Below are 21,012 nucleotides of genomic sequence, written 5' to 3'. Positions count from 1 at the left end.
GCAGCTTACGAAATTAATGAGTTGATGCTATTTCTTCTGTGAAGGTGACTGAATCTGATGAACAGGAAGAGGGGCAGTTTGCTGCATCAGAAGATGTTGTGACTGATGATGATACTTCTAAAGAAGAGGTTCAAAAGAGCACGCCATTGAAGACCTCTGAAAAACTGACAATTTCCGAACCATCTAATGCTTACGACTTTGGTCAGATTATAAATGTAGTGAATGCCAATAAGGATAAAGTTGCTTGTGCAGATCTTTTAACAATTACTGATCCCAAAAAACTTCCAGTGCTGTTAAGTAACAAACTTGAAGTAGAGACCTTTTTGATTTTTATCCAGTCATTGGAATATTACGTACTTGGAAAAGATCCCAGTCTTGTATATCAGCATCTTTTCTACTTGAGCAAAGCAGAAAGATTTAAGGTAAGAACCTCGGTTGAATGAGTACTTAAGTTGAACAGAAACTTAGAGGAAATTTTCATATTTCAGTAGGAAACAATACAGTAATTGCTTGGGCTAATTATAAAATAATGTCTTTTCTCAGGTGGTGCTGGGCCTTCTTAGCAAAAACGAAAAAGAACAGGTTCAGCAACTGTTTGACTTGCTTGCAGAAAACCAGAATCATCAATACTCTTCAGAAGATCTTGAGAGTCTTAAAAAGGTTTATGAACTTTAAGAAGAACTTAAGTTAAAATTTATTTGTTGCATGGATATAGTTGATGTTTATGAAATACCTGTATAAACACTGCAGGCTTGCACGGGTTGAAGTGGGTCTTTATGTGGACTGTTTAGATTCTATTTTGTTTTGATAGTATATGCACATTTAAAACTTGCTGCTCTTTTGTAGTTGTACACATTTTTAATCTCTACAGTTTAATGCATGCCTTTATGTTCAGTAACAAAGTTCAAGTTTGGCATACTGATTTTATTTAGACTTACATAAAATATATGTTTTACATTTATATAATGTGAAATATCATGATGGTACGATAGCTAATATACTTTTAGTCATCATTTTGTGGGTTGTATGTTCTTGTGATAAAGAAGTGTCTTCAAGGTAAACGGGTCAGTTAGCAATAGCTTTGCTAAAATGAGTTTACAAAAAGTATAAACATTTTTCAGATAAACTACTACAGACCATCTGTTTCTTCACCATCTGATCTACACAAAACAGATTTAAATATTTTGGTGCAGTACTGCTTAGCAGCAAAGGTGAATGAATAATACATTAGCTTGTCATGGAACACTTTGAATCAAAATAATTAATTATTAAATGAATTGATATGTTTTTTTTAAATGACGAACAAGTAAGTAATTTTTAGTGCACAGAGAATTATTTATTTTCTCTGTGTGTAGAAGGATTGCTGGTTTGCACAGCTTTTAGAGTAATAGTGATGAAAAACAGAACAAGTGGCTGCACTTAACATTAAAAATATTTAACTCCGGGTTTTGTAATCAGATTATTTAAAACACTGGGTGTATTTCTGTTTGCAGACATATTCATAAAGCTAAAACTAAAACCGCTTTGTGGACCAATGTGATTCTTGTTTTATTTCGGGCAGTACTTATGTTTTATGTATTATTTAGACAAAGCTGCATTTTCTCAAGACTAAGCTTAAAAGTTTTTCAAATACCCCAATGCCTTCTTTGCACATGTGATATAAATCTATGTTGAACTCACAAGCACTGCAGCAGTATCACTAGGGATGTTGTTCAAATAATATTTTTCTCAGGTGTATATTAATTAAAAATTAAAGTTTTTTTTCTTGAAAAGTTCAGGTTATGGATTCTTCATTTCTGGTTCTACACTCTTCAGACTTTCAGTTCTGACATGGTTTATGAGTTTTGTCTTGAAGTAGAATACTAAGAATGGCTTTTAATTCCTAAAACACTGTCAGCACAACTGATGCTTCTTGTCCTTAGATGTCCTCTTTTTGTGAGATTGTCATGTGTCCGAGAGCTCTGTAGGTGATCTTATCTGTGCATAACCAATTGTACTTATCCAAGGAAGTGCCAGGCAGTTTATTCTTCAGTTGTAGTGACAAAGGTATTCATGTTCGCTAATTTCTCTGATAGCGATTTCAGTCCATTCCTGCTGTAGTTTAGTGTGTCTGAGAAAGCTATGTACGTATGCAGCTTACTGACATGGTTTGGGGTTGAGAGCATTTTGTTTCCATTCCATTTGTAGAAATGCAATACAATTTAAACTATCAGGTTTGTAGGGATTGGCGTGGAGACTTAATTCCTTAATCAAATGGGATGGTATTGCCTTCTGCAACAGAAGTACAGCTTTACTACATAGATTATCCGTATTTCCCCATGGGTAACTTTTGTTTCTGCAGCTTTGTTTCAGGTGATTCGGCTTTAGGGCTTGCAGCTTTGAATGAACAGAGCTGAAGGTGGTTGTAAATTACAGATTTTAAGAATATTTTGTTGATCAACGCAGTAGGTTCCTTGTAGTTCCTACTTGGCTGTCAGAATATTTTTTTTCTCATAAAATCCTGCTGAAGTTTTCTCCAATGTTTACAGAACACATATTTTCCCCTCGCTAAAAACAGCTTAAATTATTAAAATTACTGACTTTTAAAAGGAGTATTTCAACATTTATTTTAAGGTAGGGTGTTTTACTTAACAAGATTATTTCCATTGCTAGTTTTAAGGTTCCTATAATACTGAGGAAAATTATCAGACTGCATCAGAGAAACCGTGTTGTTAGAGGGAGGGAGGAAGAACCCAGCCTCTCTATGCAAAGAGGTTATTGTCACTGTGACCCATCAGGAGCAGTGCTGGACTCTTGCCTCTATAGGTTTCACAGGGAACAGTGACCTAGGTTTGAGCACACTCTGTCAGATGCGTGCATGTAACAAAGTTGGACACGTGGAAAATTAGTTGAAGTACCGTTACGACATTTCCTATTTTATCACATACTGACATAAAAGATTAATTACTGATTTGTGTTTGCACCGTTCTCCTGAACATATTTTCCAGCCATAAGGCCTATTACTCATAACTCGTCCTCATTTCAGAACCACAGAATGGTTTGGGTTGGAAAGGACCAACCCAAATTCTATACTATAAACTATACCTCTACTCTAGGTGGGGTATAGCCACCAAAACAGTTTGCTTCAGGGATCTTCTCGGAACAGAAGCATCAAAGAGCCACTATTGTATGAAGTCAGGAGTTCAAAAAGATATAAGATTTTAAAATATCATTTTTCTCTAACAATGTTTCTAGCATCTTTAGTGGTGGAAGGGGAAGTGTGGTTATCTGAGGAAAACTGGTTTTGAACATAGTAAAGGCCTGCTAAGTTGAGGAGATATATTAGTAATACATGGATTAGAAAAAAGTCATTTTACTAGAAGCCTAGAGGTAGTCCAGGAAGATACCTTCTCTCATAATACATTCTAGCTTGAATGCCAGATGAAAGAGGTCTGCTCAGCCTGAGGCAGAACTGCCAGAGATAGCAGAGCAGAAAGCTAAAATTACCTCTTGATAAGAAGTGCTAAATGAAGAACCACAGCAAGCAAACCTGTTCCCCAGCTGACAGGAGGGAGCCATCACCAGCTGCAGTCAGAGCTTTGTTTCAGATGCAGTCAGCAAAAGATCAAATAACAAACATCCTGATCTGAATAATCAGCGCTTTGCTCTGCAGTTACCCATCCTCTAAAGTACAGAGCCGGTCGTTAGTTCATTAGACAGCGATAAGACAGGCCTCAGTAGAAACCTTAAACCCAGCACTAACTAGATATTGAGCAACAAAGGGGGTTTTACTTTCCCTTTTCAGCTTAAGGCAGGCTGTAAGGTTTGCCCAATTGCACATTTAGCCAAACCACCAACCCACCCAAAAGGCTGGGTAGTAGACAGCCTGAAATTTTTAGTGAAGTATCCCTGTACCCAGGTATAACGGGTGCTGTCACACACAGGGCGAGGGCAAGAAGTTCCTGAGGGACAGGTGTTGTCAGGGCCTGGTTGCTTCTCTGCCCAAAAGCTGATTCACTACAAGGACATCACCACCACACCTTTTTTTACTCTTCTTTCAAAGTGGCACAGGCAACAGAAGCTGGCATGGGCCCAGTACTGGTAAACCATGCTTCTTGCTCTTATGTAGGAAGGTTTTTTTTTCCACTAATCAGAACCTGCTCTGCACCCTGTAATCCATGTGCACACATAACAAAAAGGGTTACTTACTTACTCTTTGTGTCCACTAGGCCTTGCTGAAGGGTGCAAGCTGAACTATTTAGACTTGTTATTTAAAATAAACAAAATACATATTTTGAGCAGCAGGAACAAAACTCCTTCCCTACTTGTAAGTTAAGATTTATGGCTTGAGTCAACAGAACTCAGAGGAACCAAAACAATGCTGCAGCAGCATGGGACACGATGTGCACGGTTTTAGAAACACCAGTGTCCTTTAAAATGCTTGATGCAAGAAAGCATAATAATACAAAGCCAACAGAAGAAAAATGAGCTGATGTGAATGGATTTTGTAATTGTCCGCCTCCAAAAAGAGGTGGCTGTTCACCCACACAAGGCACAGACGTGCAGCCTCCTGGCCTGAGTGCAGCCGTGTGGCCCCAGCACAGCAGAGGGCAGTGGACTTCCATCCAGGCTCCTGCTTTGTCTTTGAGTGTCCTTTCTGGCCGAGGGCCCTACAGGCTGCTCTGGTGCTGCCTTAGTGCTCACAGACCGTGCGCTGCAGCCACCCAAGGGCAATGGGCAGGTGCTGGGGTGAGAAACAGCTCGGAGCAGGCTATCACACCCTGATGCCTGGCTGGAGACGTGTTAAATGCTTATCCAAAACCACTCCCTCAGTTACTGGGTCTCTGCCTGCGCAGCACTGGTCACCTAGCCACTGCTCGACCCTGAACTGCAGGAAATACAATTAAATCATTTAAAAATGCATAATACATACATAAATTCTGCCTCCTCTGGAAAAAACTATATATATATATATATATATATATATGTAGTTCTTAAACTATGAAATCCCTGACAACTCAGCAGTTTGGGTCTTGACTCTAAAATTTTCAACAGCCTCAAACACAACTCTAGTGCTGCTCTTAGTAGTCAAGGGCACCTTAAATACCTCTGTTTCAATCTAATCGAGTATGGAAGATCACTTGCCATGTTAAGTAAGCTATTATAGCAATAAGTCCATCTGAATTCAATGATGAGGAGGTCTAAAAGCAGCAACTCAGAGAGGCTTCCTGCAGCACAGCCCCAGGGTTTCCTGGTGCCATCTGCTCTCATTCTCTTAGCAGGGGACCCGTCATACAGCTACAGCCCGAAGCAGGGACGCGTCTGTGTGCTGAACTCTGGCTTATGTAAAAAAAGGGACTAACGTGTCCTGGTCAGGACTCGTCTCAGCACCTTTTTGTGCCCACGGCAACATCAGCACATCGTGCCTCAGAAGACCACGTGCATGAAGCATTGGCTCCACTAAGAACTTCTGCCATTCTGGAAATCTTTAAAAAGGCAACTTGACAGCTGTAATTGCAGCTGGACCAGCCCCCAGCCAAGGCAGAGGTATCACGAAACGCCGCTGCCTTTTATAGCGGTGTGCCATCGCTGCTCATCCGGAAGGAAACAAGGACAAAACCAGCTGAGCAGCTGCTCGCCTCCACCTCCCCGCGCACATTCGCCTCCCGGCTGTCTCCGCTCTTTGGCACCTTCTCATTTCTTGAGCCCAGGGTGACAGAGGCAAGGATGCCCGCTCCAGACACTACCAACCTGTCATCAGCGCACGCCTGCTCACCCGGACCGAAAACCCAGCTGGGATACAACTTTCCTTTCCAAACACGTCCTCAGGAGCGTTCCTTATTTTCACCTCTTCTGTATTTCTTATTTTTGCCTCAGTACCCTTTTTCCCCTTTCCCAATATGATTGTGTAAATTTAAGTAGACAATTTTGTAACATGCAGCTTTTTCTCGTGAGGCAGCTAAAATCAATCTCCTAAACACCTGGAACAATAGAATTTTTATCCAGAAATTATTTTTAAGTTCATTAACTCTAGTTAATTTTCAACCATCTCCGTGGTTATCCTCATAAAGCATCATTACCCATGAAAGCGATGGCATTACTCAGTAGGCAACTATTTAAAAAATTACTTTGGATTTGCATAATGAGAAGTTACTGGGAGGGAAGAGACATACGTCATAGTCAAAAATGTTTACCAACCAGTTAAGAAAAAACAAAAAAAAAAACTCGTACTTTCACACACACAGTTTAGTGACACTGATTCAATGAAAGGAAGCGATGTACAAGTCCAGATGCTTCACTCCAAAAAAAAAAAAATCTGCAGACTGGTCAGAAAGCTTACGCAGCACTTTTTATCTATTTAAAATTGCAGCCCTATCTCAAGTGCTCTCTGATATGGCAGAGGTTAGAAACAATTTCCTCAAGGTTCATAATCTGTCATAAATTAGTCAAACTGCCCAGGAACCATGAATCAGAACGGTTTGGGTTGGGAAGAACCTTAAAGCCCACCCAGCTCCAGCCCCCTGCCATGGGCAGGGACACCTCCCACCAGACCAGGTTGCCCAAAGCCCCATCCAGCCTGGCCTTGAGCACCTCCAGGGATGGGGCATCCACAGCTTCTCTGGGCAGCCCTGATTGCAAAAAATACCTGAAAAACTACCAGCCCGCTGGGAGAGCAGATGGCTATTTCAAGGGAATTGACCTCTCCTGTAGTTTATTTCAGTACAAGAACAAACCCATTGCTTAAGTGAATTTCTATTTCGGTAATTCTCTAAATGAGAGGCATCTTCTCCTCAATACACTTAGAGCATTCCATTAATCCACTGATATATCTTCTACTTTTTTTTTTTTATAGATTCTAAACAATTCAATGCTGCATCAAATTTAAATTTATTAGACAGTGCTGTTTGGATTGCCTCACATATGAAATATTACCTCCGAATAAAGAATGATACAAGATGAATCTGCACAACCGTGTTCTGCTAAAAAAAAAAATTAACTCTATTAACTACATTTTAATGTGAATATAAATTATCAAAGATGGTTTCAGAGTGACTGACAATAATACTACCATTTGATAAAGCTTATTTACAGGATCAAGCCATGTTTTCAATTTCCTGCACAGCAAAACAGAGGTACTGAGAGATTGTTAGGTTTAAGAACAGAACAAAATACGTCCTCCAATGCCAGTTCCCTGCTGCAAGCTCTAGATTGCATTACTGTAAATTGACGTGCTCTTGTCATTCCATAAATACACTGGACAAAGCCAAACCAGACATTTTCAGAGCTGGAGACACCAACAAGATCTCTATTGCTACTGCACAAGGCATCAGATTCAAAACTAAAGTGAAAATAGAAGCCAAAAGGGGAGTTCCACCTCCTGCTCTGCGGGAAGGAGCGAGTAACTTCTGGCTTAAGGTGACTGCCCGCAGGTTGTCAGAGGAGATTCCGCAAAAACTGAACTTGTGGCACGCACAACGACAGCAGCACGGGCAGCTCACCACGTCAGCGGCGTCTTACCGCAACTTCACTCTCCAGCCTCTACCTAAAGGAATCAGTGAATGCTTTAATTCATGATCATAACTGAGAGATTCTATACAGGCATGAAAAACTATATCAGAACTCACAAACCGGCATTACAAGATTAACAGCAAATGCTTCAGTAAATGCTGAACCTAATTCAACACCTTCAGTAGCAACGTATTTTTAAAAGCATTCAGACTGGGGGGAAAAATATCAGTCCAGAATAAAGCACTAAAGAAGTCTTAACACTATCCACCCTAGAAAAAAATGGCAAAAATTGCCTTTATGCCTTGCTACCATTCCTAGAGTATGCTAGGTTTCACTCATCCCATTTTTTATTCTCTCCTGGAGCATCCACTATTGGAAACAATATAAAAAACTCGATGCTTTTTAGTGATTTAGGGTTGACCCAGCCAAGTTATCTCGTTATTCAATCTGTTATCAACAGAGCTTACGCATGGGTTTGGGATCCGTGCGTCACAGCACCCCAATCAGTTTTGGTTTTTCACTTCCTGAGCCTGTCAAAATGCAGGTGAGAAAACGAACCTAATGAACACTCGAGCTCAGCCAAGGAAGAAATACCATTTTTTAACCGTAAATACTGGGCAATCTGCAGTGTTTCAGAACCAACATCTTATAGGCAGTGTGAATTGATGAGTGTCCGTTTAGATGTAGGAGAAATTAGGGTTCAGTCTAGCTCAGCAATACAACCACAGCCTGTCCACTTGTACCAGGTGGTGCATTTTTAAACAGAATGATTTGCTTGCAAGAGCCACATCCTCTCTGAAAATCGCTGCCCTGCCCTGCCGGCAGCTCAGACTGCCCTTCTGTGTGATGAGAAGAAATGAGGCTGAAGTCTTGCACAAAAACACAACCATCTTCAGATCTTGTATTTCCACGTATCAGAGCACTCAACTTCCAAAGCACGCCAAACAAAATTAAAATTAAAGGCAGAAGACGACAGCAGTCAGCACCTTACAGGAAGGAGTGCCCCCTGGGAACACAGGCATTTTTACAAGGCTCTCAGCACGCTAAGCCAAGGACCACTAGAAGTCAGTATTTAGACATTTATTTCAGATATGCAGTTTACACGCATATTATTGAGCAAAACTGAATTGCAAATATACAAATACTGTAACAAGCATTATCAAATAACATAACTGGCACTAGTGTTATAAGCATATTAATGAAACCGGTGAGGGTAAGTCATGGAAGAGGACTGCAGCTCATGGCGTTTTCTTTTTATCCAACCAAACTTCCAGTAGCACCATAATGGCAATACATGAAACACAAGACAGAACATTGTTAACTGTTATTCTGATATTCACAATTTCTTTTCCCATTTTTAGTGATTTACATAGCAAAAAAAAAAAAACATTAACAGTGCAGGCGCTTTGGCCAACTTCAGCTTGTGTTCAGCTGTACATCTTCTGTATGCAAAAGAAAAAAAAAAGCCAGCATATTTGGAACCCATCTTTGCACATGGGCAGTCATTGCACTGCACTCTGATTCTGGGACTGCAGCTATGCACGTCTTGCAATGAGATGTCACGTGAACGTCATTCACGAAAGCCTGAGTGAGTCTTTGGTAGGCTAATACTTCATTATTATTATACATTTATCTACCACAGTCATTTTATTCACTAGAATTTTCTTTTGTGATTGAAGGTGGCCAAAGAGGACATTCTGGAAAACATTACAGTAAAATCCTCAAACGACCAGGCACTTCAAACCCAGTCTTTTCTGAAGGCACCAAGAATTGGTGGGGCACCATTTTTCCCCCCTCATGAAAGGTGACTGCATCTGCTTTTCTACAATGCTTATAAATCAACGGATTGTTATTCTACAGGTTTTACACGATATATAGTAGCCTTATCTGCTGCATGGTTGGTTGCATGAATAAATAAGTGACCCCACTGCTCTTCACTGGTGATGTCTCCATTCCGCCACGCGTTAAGTACCAATTTCTTCTGTTTCAGAACTATGTAAAATGCCGTAACCTTGCTCAAAGTGTACACGCAAACGCTTCTGACACAGGCTACATCCACCTGAAGACACGCGATTCATTCTACATGCATTCTAAATAGTGTGTCCAGTTATGAAACAAAACGATCCTCATGAATATTCACTGCTGGAAGATGTTTGGACAGGTCTCTGCAAAACTTTTGCTTCCCTTAGAGTTCACACTAGAATGGTTTTAAGTCACTAATGCTCAGCTAACACCCATTTATCCCAAACCCCCTATTTTTCAAGTGAACAGTGCAGGACATAGTATTCATTTTAGCATTTAACATATTAACGATTACCCAATTTTTTTATTTTTTATCTAAGTACACCAAGCATATGCTTTCAAGCAAAGTCGTGGCAAAAAATAAAAAAACATGGATGTATTTGTACTGCTGTAATGCACTTGTTAAAGCCTTCGTGCCCCTTCACACAGGTCTAGGATCCATATGAAGTACTCTTCTTTATTAGACAGGTATATATAAAATACAGTTGTATCAAAACCTTGCTTCTGCTGGTCACCTGAAACTTACGCAAGTCATCGCATGTAATTCAACCAGCTTTCAGGCAGGGTTCGTTAGTGGTAAATACGTTTTTGCAGCACTTTTTGGCTTAAATTTCAGTCTGGATAGCAGTGCTTAATTCCGCAGCATGTTGTGAATGGTTGTTGTTTGTTTCTTTCAGCGTTTCACCAACACCTAAATCTCCATCTGTCGCAGATGCATTATTAACGCTTTCCTCAGCGATGTAACTCAGCTGTGGAACATCAGTGCTTGGGGCTGCTGGAAGAGGCGCGGGGATTCCGCTCGCCTGGGGAGAGTTTTCCAAGCGGTCGTTTTCCACCTCCGGGAGAACACTGACCGTGGTAAAGCGAGTGTGATAGTCGCTGGAACCGTGGCTACAGGAAGTTTTCATACTTTCCATATCTGAGCAACTGAACTCAGAAAAATGACTCGAGTGAGAATCTGCTACAGATGGAATACTATCGCTAAGAGAGGGAGAGTCAAATTCACTGGAGTTTGTGCTTTGTTGTTCCAGCAGCTGAGCATCCATGTCCTCTCTTGTCTCGTTTATCTTCATGCTACTCTTCTTTCGCAGCTTACCCTTACATTTTTTTCCTGCTGTTGTTTCTTTGGACCACTTGGTGGCACTAGATTTACTTTCTGGCACGCAGGCCGAGGAACAGCCAGCATTACCACGACCTGCAGCACTGCCATCGTCAACACTGCTGCTTCCACTGTTGTGTCTGAATTTGGCTGGCTTTGATTCAATATCCACTTGTACTTCCATACTGTTGCCTTCCCTAGAACAAGAAAACCTGTGAGTATATCTGGTCATCTAAGACAAGCCAGCCAACGTCGCCAAACAAACTCCTGCTGCTTTCCAAAATACATAGAGCAGAAGAAAGTTACAGTGATATAACTTATTTTAGGAAAAGCATTTAACCAAACAAACAGCCCAAACAGAAGCATGCAGTCTGAAAGACCACATGCTTTACTGAGCTACGATGACTGTGTGCTCCTCTTTGGAAATAACCTTGGCAAATACAAGCAATCATACATAATTTAATTTCTAACAAAAAAATCGTAGCTTCAAAAAGTTTTAAGTAGATCAGATGAGGCATGCTTAGAAGATCCTTTAATAAGCAAGGTTTATTAATCTTCCGTTTTTAGCACATTTCTCTTACCTGTCCAAAGGGATATAGGAGTTCAGAATGGATCCTGCCATCGCTTTGGTACTGGCGTTATCACTAACTGTTCCCAAGCTCACTGTGCCAGATTCTCCGCTCAGACTGTATCGTTCTTTCTGCACATCTGCTTGTACTTCCAGTCTTGGAGGGAAAGAAAAAAAAAGAGTTTTATATACTGCTACTACAGTTAAAGCACCCTAGTTGAAAATTACTGTCACCTTGTAAAATTTCTCCCCCATTCAGTAGTAAGCACAGTTTATTAGTTAAAACCCAAAATAGATGAAATTCCCAGCAGAGCAAAACGTTGCATGTAAAAACAGTTTCTGGATGCCTTCCTCCCTGAGATTTACAAGAACAACTTTCAGACTAATCTACAATTCTTTTGCAGATAACGTATGGTCCTCTAAAAAAAATGGACAAAGCAATCAGAAGGATACATAAGTTCAAGGCAGTTCCCATGTTTCCATAGCTGCAAATTATTACTGATGAAATAACTGTCAGAGAACTGTGTTCTCTACTCTGCTTTATATTGCATTTTATTTATTGCAACAATTTCCTTTTTCTACGTAGCCTGGACTTCTGAGTTACTTAAACCAGGTGCCAAACACTACTCATTTTCTTAAGGAGCTAATTCCATCCTGATCCCTAAAAAAGAGTATCCTTTCCAGATACTCTGTCTCTTCAGCATACAGGACAGCCAAAACGTACAGTAAGACCCCAATCACAGAAGGCACCGAGCACCTAGGTGACAAAAAGATGTCACCTGGGCAAGGCTAAGGTGCTCAGAAGGGACAATTTGCTATTTGCAGATTGCTGAACAAGCCAGAAGTTCTGACTGCCGTGAGATGCACCGAGACAGCTCTCCTGTTAGAGGCCACGTTGTGTTAAATGTGAGGTGCCCTCCTGGGAAGAAGGAAAAAATGCAAACTCTTTTAAGACCGTGGTCTAGCAGGATCTTTTGGATATCAATAAGCTTGTCATGGACAAATTCTATCTCAGAGACTGTGTTTTTTAACAGGAACCACTTAAATTTTAAAAAAACATCAAGAAACCTAGTAACACAACTTTCTCTGCTTACATTAAGAGGTGGATACTACATGTCAGAAGAACGTCACTTACCTGTTAAAGCAGTTAACCATTGCACTCCCTGAGAGGCTCCCTGTTATACTGGCTCCCGCCAGGGCCATGGTGCTAGCAGTTTCACTGAGGTTGTCTCGGATGGCTCCTATTCTATCCATGTGGCTGCCACTTGCACTCAAGCTGCCGGTCAGTCCTCCGACACTCCCTTCACCTATGCTGGGGTTGTGGCGTGCCTCTGCTACTGAAGTGGTGTCTAGACAGAAAGGAAGAAGGCTCGTTACTCCTGGAAGCAGAACTTAATACCTTCTAGAGCATGACCATGGAAACTGTCCCTGGAGTTACATTGAGAAGAAAGATTTATAAAATAAAATACCTTTGTCAAAGAAAATTGGACCTTTCTTGGAGTTGCTATAATGGTTATGCGTGGTATGACATACCGAAGACACTGAAAAGTTAACCATGGGTAGGACATGCAATATGGAGCCAAGGAACATGGAGAGACCCAACGTCAAAGGATATTGCTACACAATTTTTAAACAAAAGCACCAGATCAGCAGCTGCAAGTATTTAGTTCTCATTATTATAGATAAACAGATGAAACCCAGCAAGCTTCCACAAACCAGTATTCTGAAAAAAGCAGCTTTGATTTTATCTTAAAACTTTTACCTATGGAATGGACGTTACATGAGTCTGGTTTTGGTTAAAATGGGCAAGTAAAGCTTTAATGCATGGCTACTTTGAATTTGGATTCCGAAAACTGACTTTAAAAAAGAAAATGTTTTTGCTTTTTTTAAAAAAAGTTCCTTTAATCGTTTTTAACATAAGATAAAGCTGTGGGTGCGCTGTCCTCCATTTCTGCACTTTCGAGATCTTGCTGGCCATTAGAGAGGAAGTAAAATAGAAGTGGGATGCTCAGGTACCTTTCAGTCATACTGATCAAAGTGCAAAACTGGATTCTAGAAAAATTAAAATGTTCCTGCTCTTACCTTTCACTAAGTGCTGTGTCAGAAGCTGGACAAAAACACAAGAAGACTGATTGTCTTGCTCTAGGTCCAAGTGAGCAGGTGCTGCATTACAGCACAGCAGAACATGAACGCAGAGCAGCTACCCTCATCTGAGAGCTGGTCTTTCAGTGAAGTATGGAGGTGGTCCTGACTGTGCAGTACCTCTTCTGCAAATAGGTACTCTGGGTATCTGAGGCCATCAAATACAAGTCACAAAGCCCCCGTTCACAAAAAAAAATGAAACATTTTTCTTACCTACAGCTGCATTTGTTCCACCAACGTTTATATCATTTTCATCGTCAAATTCTATCCTGACACCTTTCCCGTTGCCTGCTGAAACGCCACAACCTCCACTTCGGCAGAGGGAAATTGGAACGACTCCATACACGTATGCCAGCATAATAGGAACACCAATACCTGCAGAGGGAAGTACAATCTTTTATGAAAAAAAACTTATATTTTGCACTCTTTCATAACTGTGATCTCATACCCTGTGATTACTTAAGTAATTTACACCCGAAAGAAACCAGGAGGGGCCAAAATTAAGAAGCACCGATAAATCACTAGCTGAAGTGACAGTAAAGTATCAGTAGGTAGAGAAGCGTAACACTGGGTGAACTAATACTTCCAGTAGGTCTGGAACATCTTTTATAAACAAAATTAAAATATTTCATATTTAAAGTTCATGCAAGTTCTATTGGATTTTGCATTCACTGGAGTCAGACAGGGCTTTGCTATTGATTTAATAGGACTTAACCTCATTATTACCATAGGATCTTTTATATTTTCTGAATCATACTAATTCCATTTAAGAATTATATAAATTTTCCTTAAATTCTGGGGGCAGGGAGCAGAGGGAACACAGTGGAAAGAACCGTGGGCTAAGATGCACACATATATGTGCACATTTATCCCACCACTTCTAGTGGACTATGAAAGTTATTCCTCAGGCATATGAATTAAACCATTCTAAGACTTTGCGAATGGAAGCACGCAGAAGGTACAGAAAGATGTCTGACTGAAAAAATGGCACGATGAATCTAACTGGGGTCTCAAAATCAGGGTTTGTTTACAGTGATCTTAGAGCTACGTGGTAAGAAGATGAATGCGTCATAATACAGAGCCAGATCTTCCTCAAATGCCATCCTCCACATCCTTATGAAAAAAACATGGTAAAATTCAAATTGACTCCCAGTGCATAACAAGAGGTTTATCAACTACTGTAATGTTAAATGTAACAGACTATTTTTCTTCTGTGTTGAGAAAAGCCTGACATGAAATTATTCAAATATGAACAGACTCTGCAGCAGGTTTTTTTTGGTCAATCATTTAAGAAAAAGCTTTAAATATGTCAGTTTTATGAATATGTATGTATAACCTCAGACACTTCATGTGTTTTTCAAGTCTTGGTTTCTTCACCTGCAAAAGAAAGCTATCAGGCTTATCTGGGTTTTATTCACAAGTGTTTATACAACTCTGATTGCAAGGTGCTACCAATATACAAAACAGAAGTATTTACTTACCTACAGTTACTGCAGCTACAACTGGAGAAACAATTACAGATAGGGTTACACCACCTGCTATGGCCAAATTTCGCTTGTGCTTTGAAATGTCTTTGCCTTCGTATCGATTGTGAATCTTGAGAGAAGAGAAGAAAGGGTTTTTAGAGTATTATCATAATAATCAATAATACATTGTTGCAACAATAGAAGGGCTGACCTAGTTTGGAACCTATATCCTGCTCTCTTCCATACAGACCATGTTCTATGTCGTGATTTATTTCTTAGCCTTTCTCAAAGAACAACAAAATTCATACTCAATTTTACACAACTGTCTTAAAAGCTAGAAATCCCCCAATTCAGCAACTAAACATTTACTTTCAGCCTCAAGCAAAGAGCTAAAACACTGAACAGGTTTTTTTGGTTTATTTGTTGAATCATTACTCTACCTTACATGGTTGGGAAAAGTCAACAATTTTCTGGATCAAAGAACTGCCACCCCTGAGCAAACTGACCCTTCTGATTCTCTGTCATCTTTCCCTTGAACAATACAGTGTGAAATTTTCACAGATTAGATCTGTGGAAACAGCTTGAAATAACATCATGAAAATCTTGTAGTAAGGCAGCCTTCACCAAACATAACCTGGAGGAAAGAACAGCAAGGACTCCATTGCTCTGGCACCTTCTCATGACAAACTGTCGAGGTAGGGAATATTTTAGCAAACCTGAGTCTTAGCAGTACTATTATCTACTGTAGGATCTGCTATCCAAAACCCTTACTGGTGGTTCAAGTCTGCCCTAACCCTGAAGTGTCACCATCTCAAATTTATCTGCAGCCACACAAATATCAAAGGCCTTCAAAGATCACTTTTACAGAGATTTCCTACTTTTTTGTTTGTTTTATTCAGCTCTCAGGAAACATGGCTTTTTAGCCATATGTGCTTCATTTGTCAGCATTCTCGGTTAAGATGTAATTACAAATGAACAACAGGTCAGTATCTCAATGGTTGTCATGAGGCTACGTTAATCCTCAGTACATCTAAGGAAGAACACAGAAGAACAACAAGAGGACAATCACAATATTTTTGTACTGATATGCTACTAAAAGAAGAATGACAACGTAAGTTGAACTGGAAACTTCAGTACATGTTATGCTCTCTATATTTTCAATTTGAGATTTAATAGGGTTGTTCTCATTCTGGAATAAAGTAAGAACTTGTTCAGGGAAGGCAGGCAAGGAAAAGGAGACGACACTGCATTTCTATACAATGGGAATGCATGTACTTGCTCTGAGAGAACAGCATGGAACGAGGGGGAACTTGAGTGTGGACCATACCTGTAAGGCCTGCAGGTACAGATTAAAAGGAAAAATTGAACGTGAATACTCTCACAGCATACGTGTGTAGGAATTACAAATTCAGAAATATCACGTTTTACGGGTATCTGTGGGACGTTAAGCAGGACCATCTCGGGCACTGAATTTTATTGGTATGGGCAATTTTAACTACCCAAAACAAAAGGAATATGCAAAAAAAAAACCACCAGTCTGCAAGGGTTCTGGAGTCCTTAAACACAAAGCAACAAAAAGGAATGGAAGGGATGGTTACAGAGGGGAAACTGATTAAAAAACATGAAGACAGAGGGTTACACTGGTAATAATAACAATGAGATAAGAATTCCGAGGAAAGAAAGAATACCTAGGAAAGAACACTGCGCCAAAAGAAGAGGGATTTCAATCACAGCAGAAAACTGGTAGGTTACCAGATATGTATCTATGAAAATGAGTGAGAATAACGAGTGCTTCCTTAAGGAAACGATAGAAATACAAGCACGAACTCTCCCAGTGCAGAAGAAAGTGTTGCAGAAGTACAAAGTAGCCTCCTTTACTGAAGAAGCAGCAGCATTAAAAAAAAAAGGAAAGTAGGTCAGATTACTTTCAAGAAGTACGAAGGAACAGCATGAGGGTGTCAAGACAAAGTCAGAAAGGTTAAGAGAAGAAATAAAAGAGCAAGGGCCAAAGCTAACAAGAAATTATTCTAAAAGTACACTGCTAGTAAGAGGAAGACCAAAATAGATCAGTTTGCCATTTAACAAAAACGAAGAGCTAGCAGACTAAATTGGAGGCCTTTTTTTCCCCCCTTCAGATGTCACTAAAGATTACCTGTGAGACAGGTGATTGGTGACAAAGGAGTAAGATCTGTAGGAAAACAGCACATTAGAGCATACTTGCATGAGCTGATCTGAAAAATATCTTATCAGGCCCAATTTCAAAGTCACTAATAATAATTTTAGAAATTTATTGTTCAGAAAGGTTTGAGAAAAAAAATCAGTAGCAAATCAGTTTTGTTTTCTTCAGTGAGAGGATGACTGGCCTTGAGGACAGGGCGAAGCAGATGCCACACACAGACTTGCAAATTTTGAAGTTTTCTTACGTGATGCTTTTTATAATGGTCCAGACTGAAAAAAACAGTCTGGAGAAAAGAACTATTAACTTCATGTAAAGCTGACAGAAAAACATCAGATTTCTCATTAGGTTGTGGTTTTTTTGTTGTTGTTGTTATCTCACCAAATTGAAACTCTTTCTCCTGTTCTTCCTTCCAAGAGATGTGCTCTGAATCCAAGAGTATTTTCACCATTTTCATTAATTTGGAAGATGGAAGGAGGAAAGCATTTCTAGTGTCCTCTTTCAGGACAATACCAACCTATCAGGGCTACAAGACTGCCAGAACTCAGACTAGTCTTGAGAAACTGAAAAAATGCCCTGGAACAGTTGGATACAGCACAATGGGAATACGTACACTATGTCGCTTAGGAGGAGACCAATTGCTTGAAGTACCAGTACTGCGAAAAAGGGTACAGGTTTTGGAATACACGACATCAAAATAGCACCTTGTTGAGAAAGAGTCAACAGGTATTTATATGAAGAGGGTCACCCTTTCGTTTAACTGAGCAGAAGTAAAGCTCAGCTTCACTGCTGTACTCCGAGTGGACAAAGGAAGGGACTGGGAGAATGAACTGCCCCGCTGCAGAAGATCAGGTTCAAGACCATCTAAGGAATTTGAAGGCATACAAGTCCACGGGACCTGATGAGATGCATCTGTAGGTCCTAAGGGAACTGGCAGATGTAGTTGCTAAGCCACTGTCCATTGTATTTGAGAAGTCATGGCAGTCCAGTGAAGTTCCCACTGACTGGAAGATAGGAAACATAACCCCCATTTTTAAAAAGGGGAAAAGGAAAACCTGGGGAACTACTGGCCAGTCAGTCTCACTTCTGTGCCTGGCCAGATCATGGAGCAGATCCTCCTGGAAACTATGCTAAGGCACATGGAGGACAAGAAGGTGACTGCTGACAGCCAACATGGCTTCACTAAGGGCAGATCACGCCTGACAAATCTGGTGGCCTTCTAAGACAGAGCTGGTGGGTAAGGAAGGTAATCACAGAATCGTAGGGGTCTGAAGGGACCTCAAGAGATCATTGGGTCCATGAGTATGATCAAAAGACTGGAGCACCTCTCCTATGAGGACAGTTGGGTATCGTCAACCTGGAGAAGAGAAGACTCTGGGCAGACCTTACAGTGGCCTTCCAGTGCCTAAAGGGGGCCTGCAAGAAAGCTGGAGAGCGACTCTTTGTCAGGGGGTGTAGGGATAGGATAAGGGGGAAATACTTTAAACTAAAAGAAAGATTTAGATTAGATATAAGGAGGAAATTCTTCTCTCAGGGTGGTGAGGCCCTGGCACAGGCTGCCCAGAGAAGCTGTGGATGCCCCATCCCCGGAGGTGCTCAAGGCCAGGCTGGATGGGGCTTTGGGCCCTTTTGAATGGGTTCTAGTGGCTGATGTCCCTGCCCATGTTGCACACAGTGGACTGGCCTGGGGCAATTTACAAGGTGCCAAATATAAATGCTGAAACGTGTGTATGCATGCACAAACCTGTACTAGTAGAACTGTATGTTAAAATACTGGTAATTATCTGTTTCTACAAAAAAGTGTTTTTCTAGTTTTGCCTTCCTTCTCTCTAAATATTGTTTAGTTCAAATGAACACAATGGAAACCAGAGATTAAAGACAGCGATTTTGAAAAAGCATACAAGAACTCCCATGGCAAAATACAGAAATCCTTCTTCAGCATTTTGTTCTACCTGTTTTTAAGATCAACTACATTCTTAAAAACACTTTCTCCTGTGCAACTGACATCAACCTTTTCTTAAATAATTTGTGTCTTTTGTTGGTTTTTTTTTCAAAAAGGCTGGTGACGACAACCAACTGAACGTAGTATTTTACCTTCCGTCCCACATACACAGGAATTCCAATAATCATAGCAGGAATAGCAATGCCAGCTATTAATGCAATTCCTACAGGAGCTCCAACGAGCGTCCCGAGTTGCCACAGTATTTTCTTCTTACGGCTCCATGGTTTCTTTCCCCAAAATGTGCAACCTGATGGGCTACGAGAAAAGTAGAAAAACTTTAAAGAAATTGCAAGTAAACTGATATAACTATACAGTACTAAATTGTTCTCTAGTTACAAAATTATTGTTCTTAGGTTCAACTAACAGACACCGAATTATTTATTATGTCTTCAGATTTGTAGGAGTGGCTTTGGAGAATATTTTGAAATGTAGAGAAGCATATTGCGGATTACCACGTGCTAATCTGTGGTTCACAGGTAACGCAATATAATCAGAGTTCTTGTGTTACTTTATGTAAACACAATTCAGCAGTATTAAGATGTCAGTAAAAACAGTGGTTATGTCCATCTAAAACACTTCATTTGTTGTACACATTGCATGCATGAAAAATATTTTATAATAAAACAATGTACTAATTTAAATACTTGCATTGAAAACTAACTTAATTCTCAGACAGATACTTCAGCTTTGATTCTCTACTCCAACAGGAAGAAAGCCAGACTTATAACACTTAGGAATCTACTTCTACATACTTTAAAAAATAAATTACCAACCATACAGATCTTTTTTCTTGGATGTACCTTAAATAGTGTAAATCTGAGATCTCTTTCATACACAGCCAGCAGAACTCACAGCCACAGACGGCACAAGTCATATGATTGCAGCTTCCATCATTCATTTTTATTATATAAGCAGCACAGCGTGGGCATGGCTTTATGTCATCAGCTGTTTAAAAACGAATATTAAGATTGCATCAGTTCTTTAGGCAAACAGATTTAATCAAAATACAGACATTTGGGAAAGCTGATTGAACCATCATCTGAAAAATGGAAAAAGTTTATTGTAAGTTTTCTTTACAAATCATGGTTTTGCAGCGACTTCTTTGATAACTATTTGTAAACCATGGACCAAGTGATACTAATCAAAACAAGGTGTATTAGATCACATTCGAGTAACTGAATAGTTAATGTACACACTGTTCAAGGATTTTCTAAGCTTAATGCAATATACATACATTAGAGTCAGACATTAAGCTTTTATGTTAATACAGGACTGACAGCACACTCTCTTTAAATATAATCCTTTTTTACATTTCATGCTGTTACGAATATTTTACTTGACTCCACTATGTTATTTCTTATCATACTTCCATCTCCCCTTCTACATTTCTTTGGCATCACCACTCTCTTCTTAATTTCTCTTCACAGAAGAGAAATACTTATTGCCTAGAAAAAAAAAGAACTGTTGTAGAAATAAGAAAATTCCAGAGGCTCTCCTTGTTCCTAAGACAAATATTTAAAAATTGTAGTCAAGCAGCTAGCCCTATCACTAGCAAACAAGGGGGCATTGCGCAACAGTGAAATACTTGTATGCTGACACAATCACAGTTGTGATCTTTGTTCCTTTACGTCACTGGTCAGCATGTCCACTCTGAGCCAAGCTATTTATACACAGCAGCTGAAGTTAACTTGCAGCTCCTCGTGCAGAAGTTCCGGTTTCCTACCTTTGTGCTACTAGTGGGGATAAAAGGAGAAGAGGGATGCAGCTTATACCTGGTGTAAGGAATATCCAAAGAGGCGAGGAACTGGCAGAATCAACTCTAGCAAGTCCAGTGCAGCTGGACAGTGAGCAGCTGAAAGGATGCACTAACTATTCCCAGATGGGAAGAGACACAACTAAACTGAGCATGGATGTGGCAGAGCTACTGGTGTTCAAGCTAGCAGGGACTGAAAGGGGAAGGAAAGGAGATAGCATACTAATTTATTTAAAGTTTATTTTCAAATTCATTTGAACACCAGAGCAATATGCCAATTTAAGGCAAGACGGTGC

The 21,012-nt window shown here is 40.1% G+C and overlaps 2 protein-coding genes across 11 annotated transcripts in view; one reads left to right on the top strand and one right to left on the bottom strand.

Annotated features, from left to right (window-relative positions):
* SPAG1 (sperm associated antigen 1) overlaps window positions 1-1,523 on the top strand; it is a 44,565-nt gene extending 43,042 nt beyond the window's left edge. For all 3 annotated transcript variants that reach the window (XM_083822593.1, XM_083822594.1, XM_083822595.1), the window contains 2 exons: window positions 45-422; window positions 544-1,523. In XM_083822593.1, coding sequence (XP_083678719.1) covers window positions 45-422; window positions 544-675 — 510 coding nt within the window. In that variant the 3' untranslated portion in view covers window positions 676-1,523. The remainder of the gene's footprint in view (window positions 1-44; window positions 423-543) is intronic.
* A 7,030-nt stretch (window positions 1,524-8,553) lies between these two features.
* RNF19A (ring finger protein 19A, RBR E3 ubiquitin protein ligase) overlaps window positions 8,554-21,012 on the bottom strand; it is a 59,436-nt gene continuing 46,977 nt past the window's right edge. For all 8 annotated transcript variants that reach the window (XM_083822596.1, XM_083822601.1, XM_083822602.1 and 5 more), the window contains 7 exons: window positions 19,764-19,908; window positions 19,056-19,218; window positions 14,801-14,915; window positions 13,533-13,694; window positions 12,313-12,526; window positions 11,191-11,334; window positions 8,554-10,806 (listed from right to left, as the gene is read on the bottom strand). In XM_083822596.1, the coding sequence (XP_083678722.1) occupies window positions 10,116-10,806; window positions 11,191-11,334; window positions 12,313-12,526; window positions 13,533-13,694; window positions 14,801-14,915; window positions 19,056-19,218; window positions 19,764-19,908 (1,634 nt within the window). In that variant the 3' untranslated portion in view covers window positions 8,554-10,115. The remainder of the gene's footprint in view (window positions 10,807-11,190; window positions 11,335-12,312; window positions 12,527-13,532; window positions 13,695-14,800; window positions 14,916-19,055; window positions 19,219-19,763; window positions 19,909-21,012) is intronic.

The sequence above is a fragment of the Anser anser genome (genome assembly GCF_964211835.1).
Source record: "Anser anser genome assembly, chromosome: 2".
Taxonomy (NCBI): Eukaryota; Metazoa; Chordata; class Aves; order Anseriformes; family Anatidae; genus Anser; species Anser anser.
The sequence above is the reverse complement of the archived record's forward strand: the minus strand, read 5'-3'. Positions and strand labels throughout refer to the sequence as shown.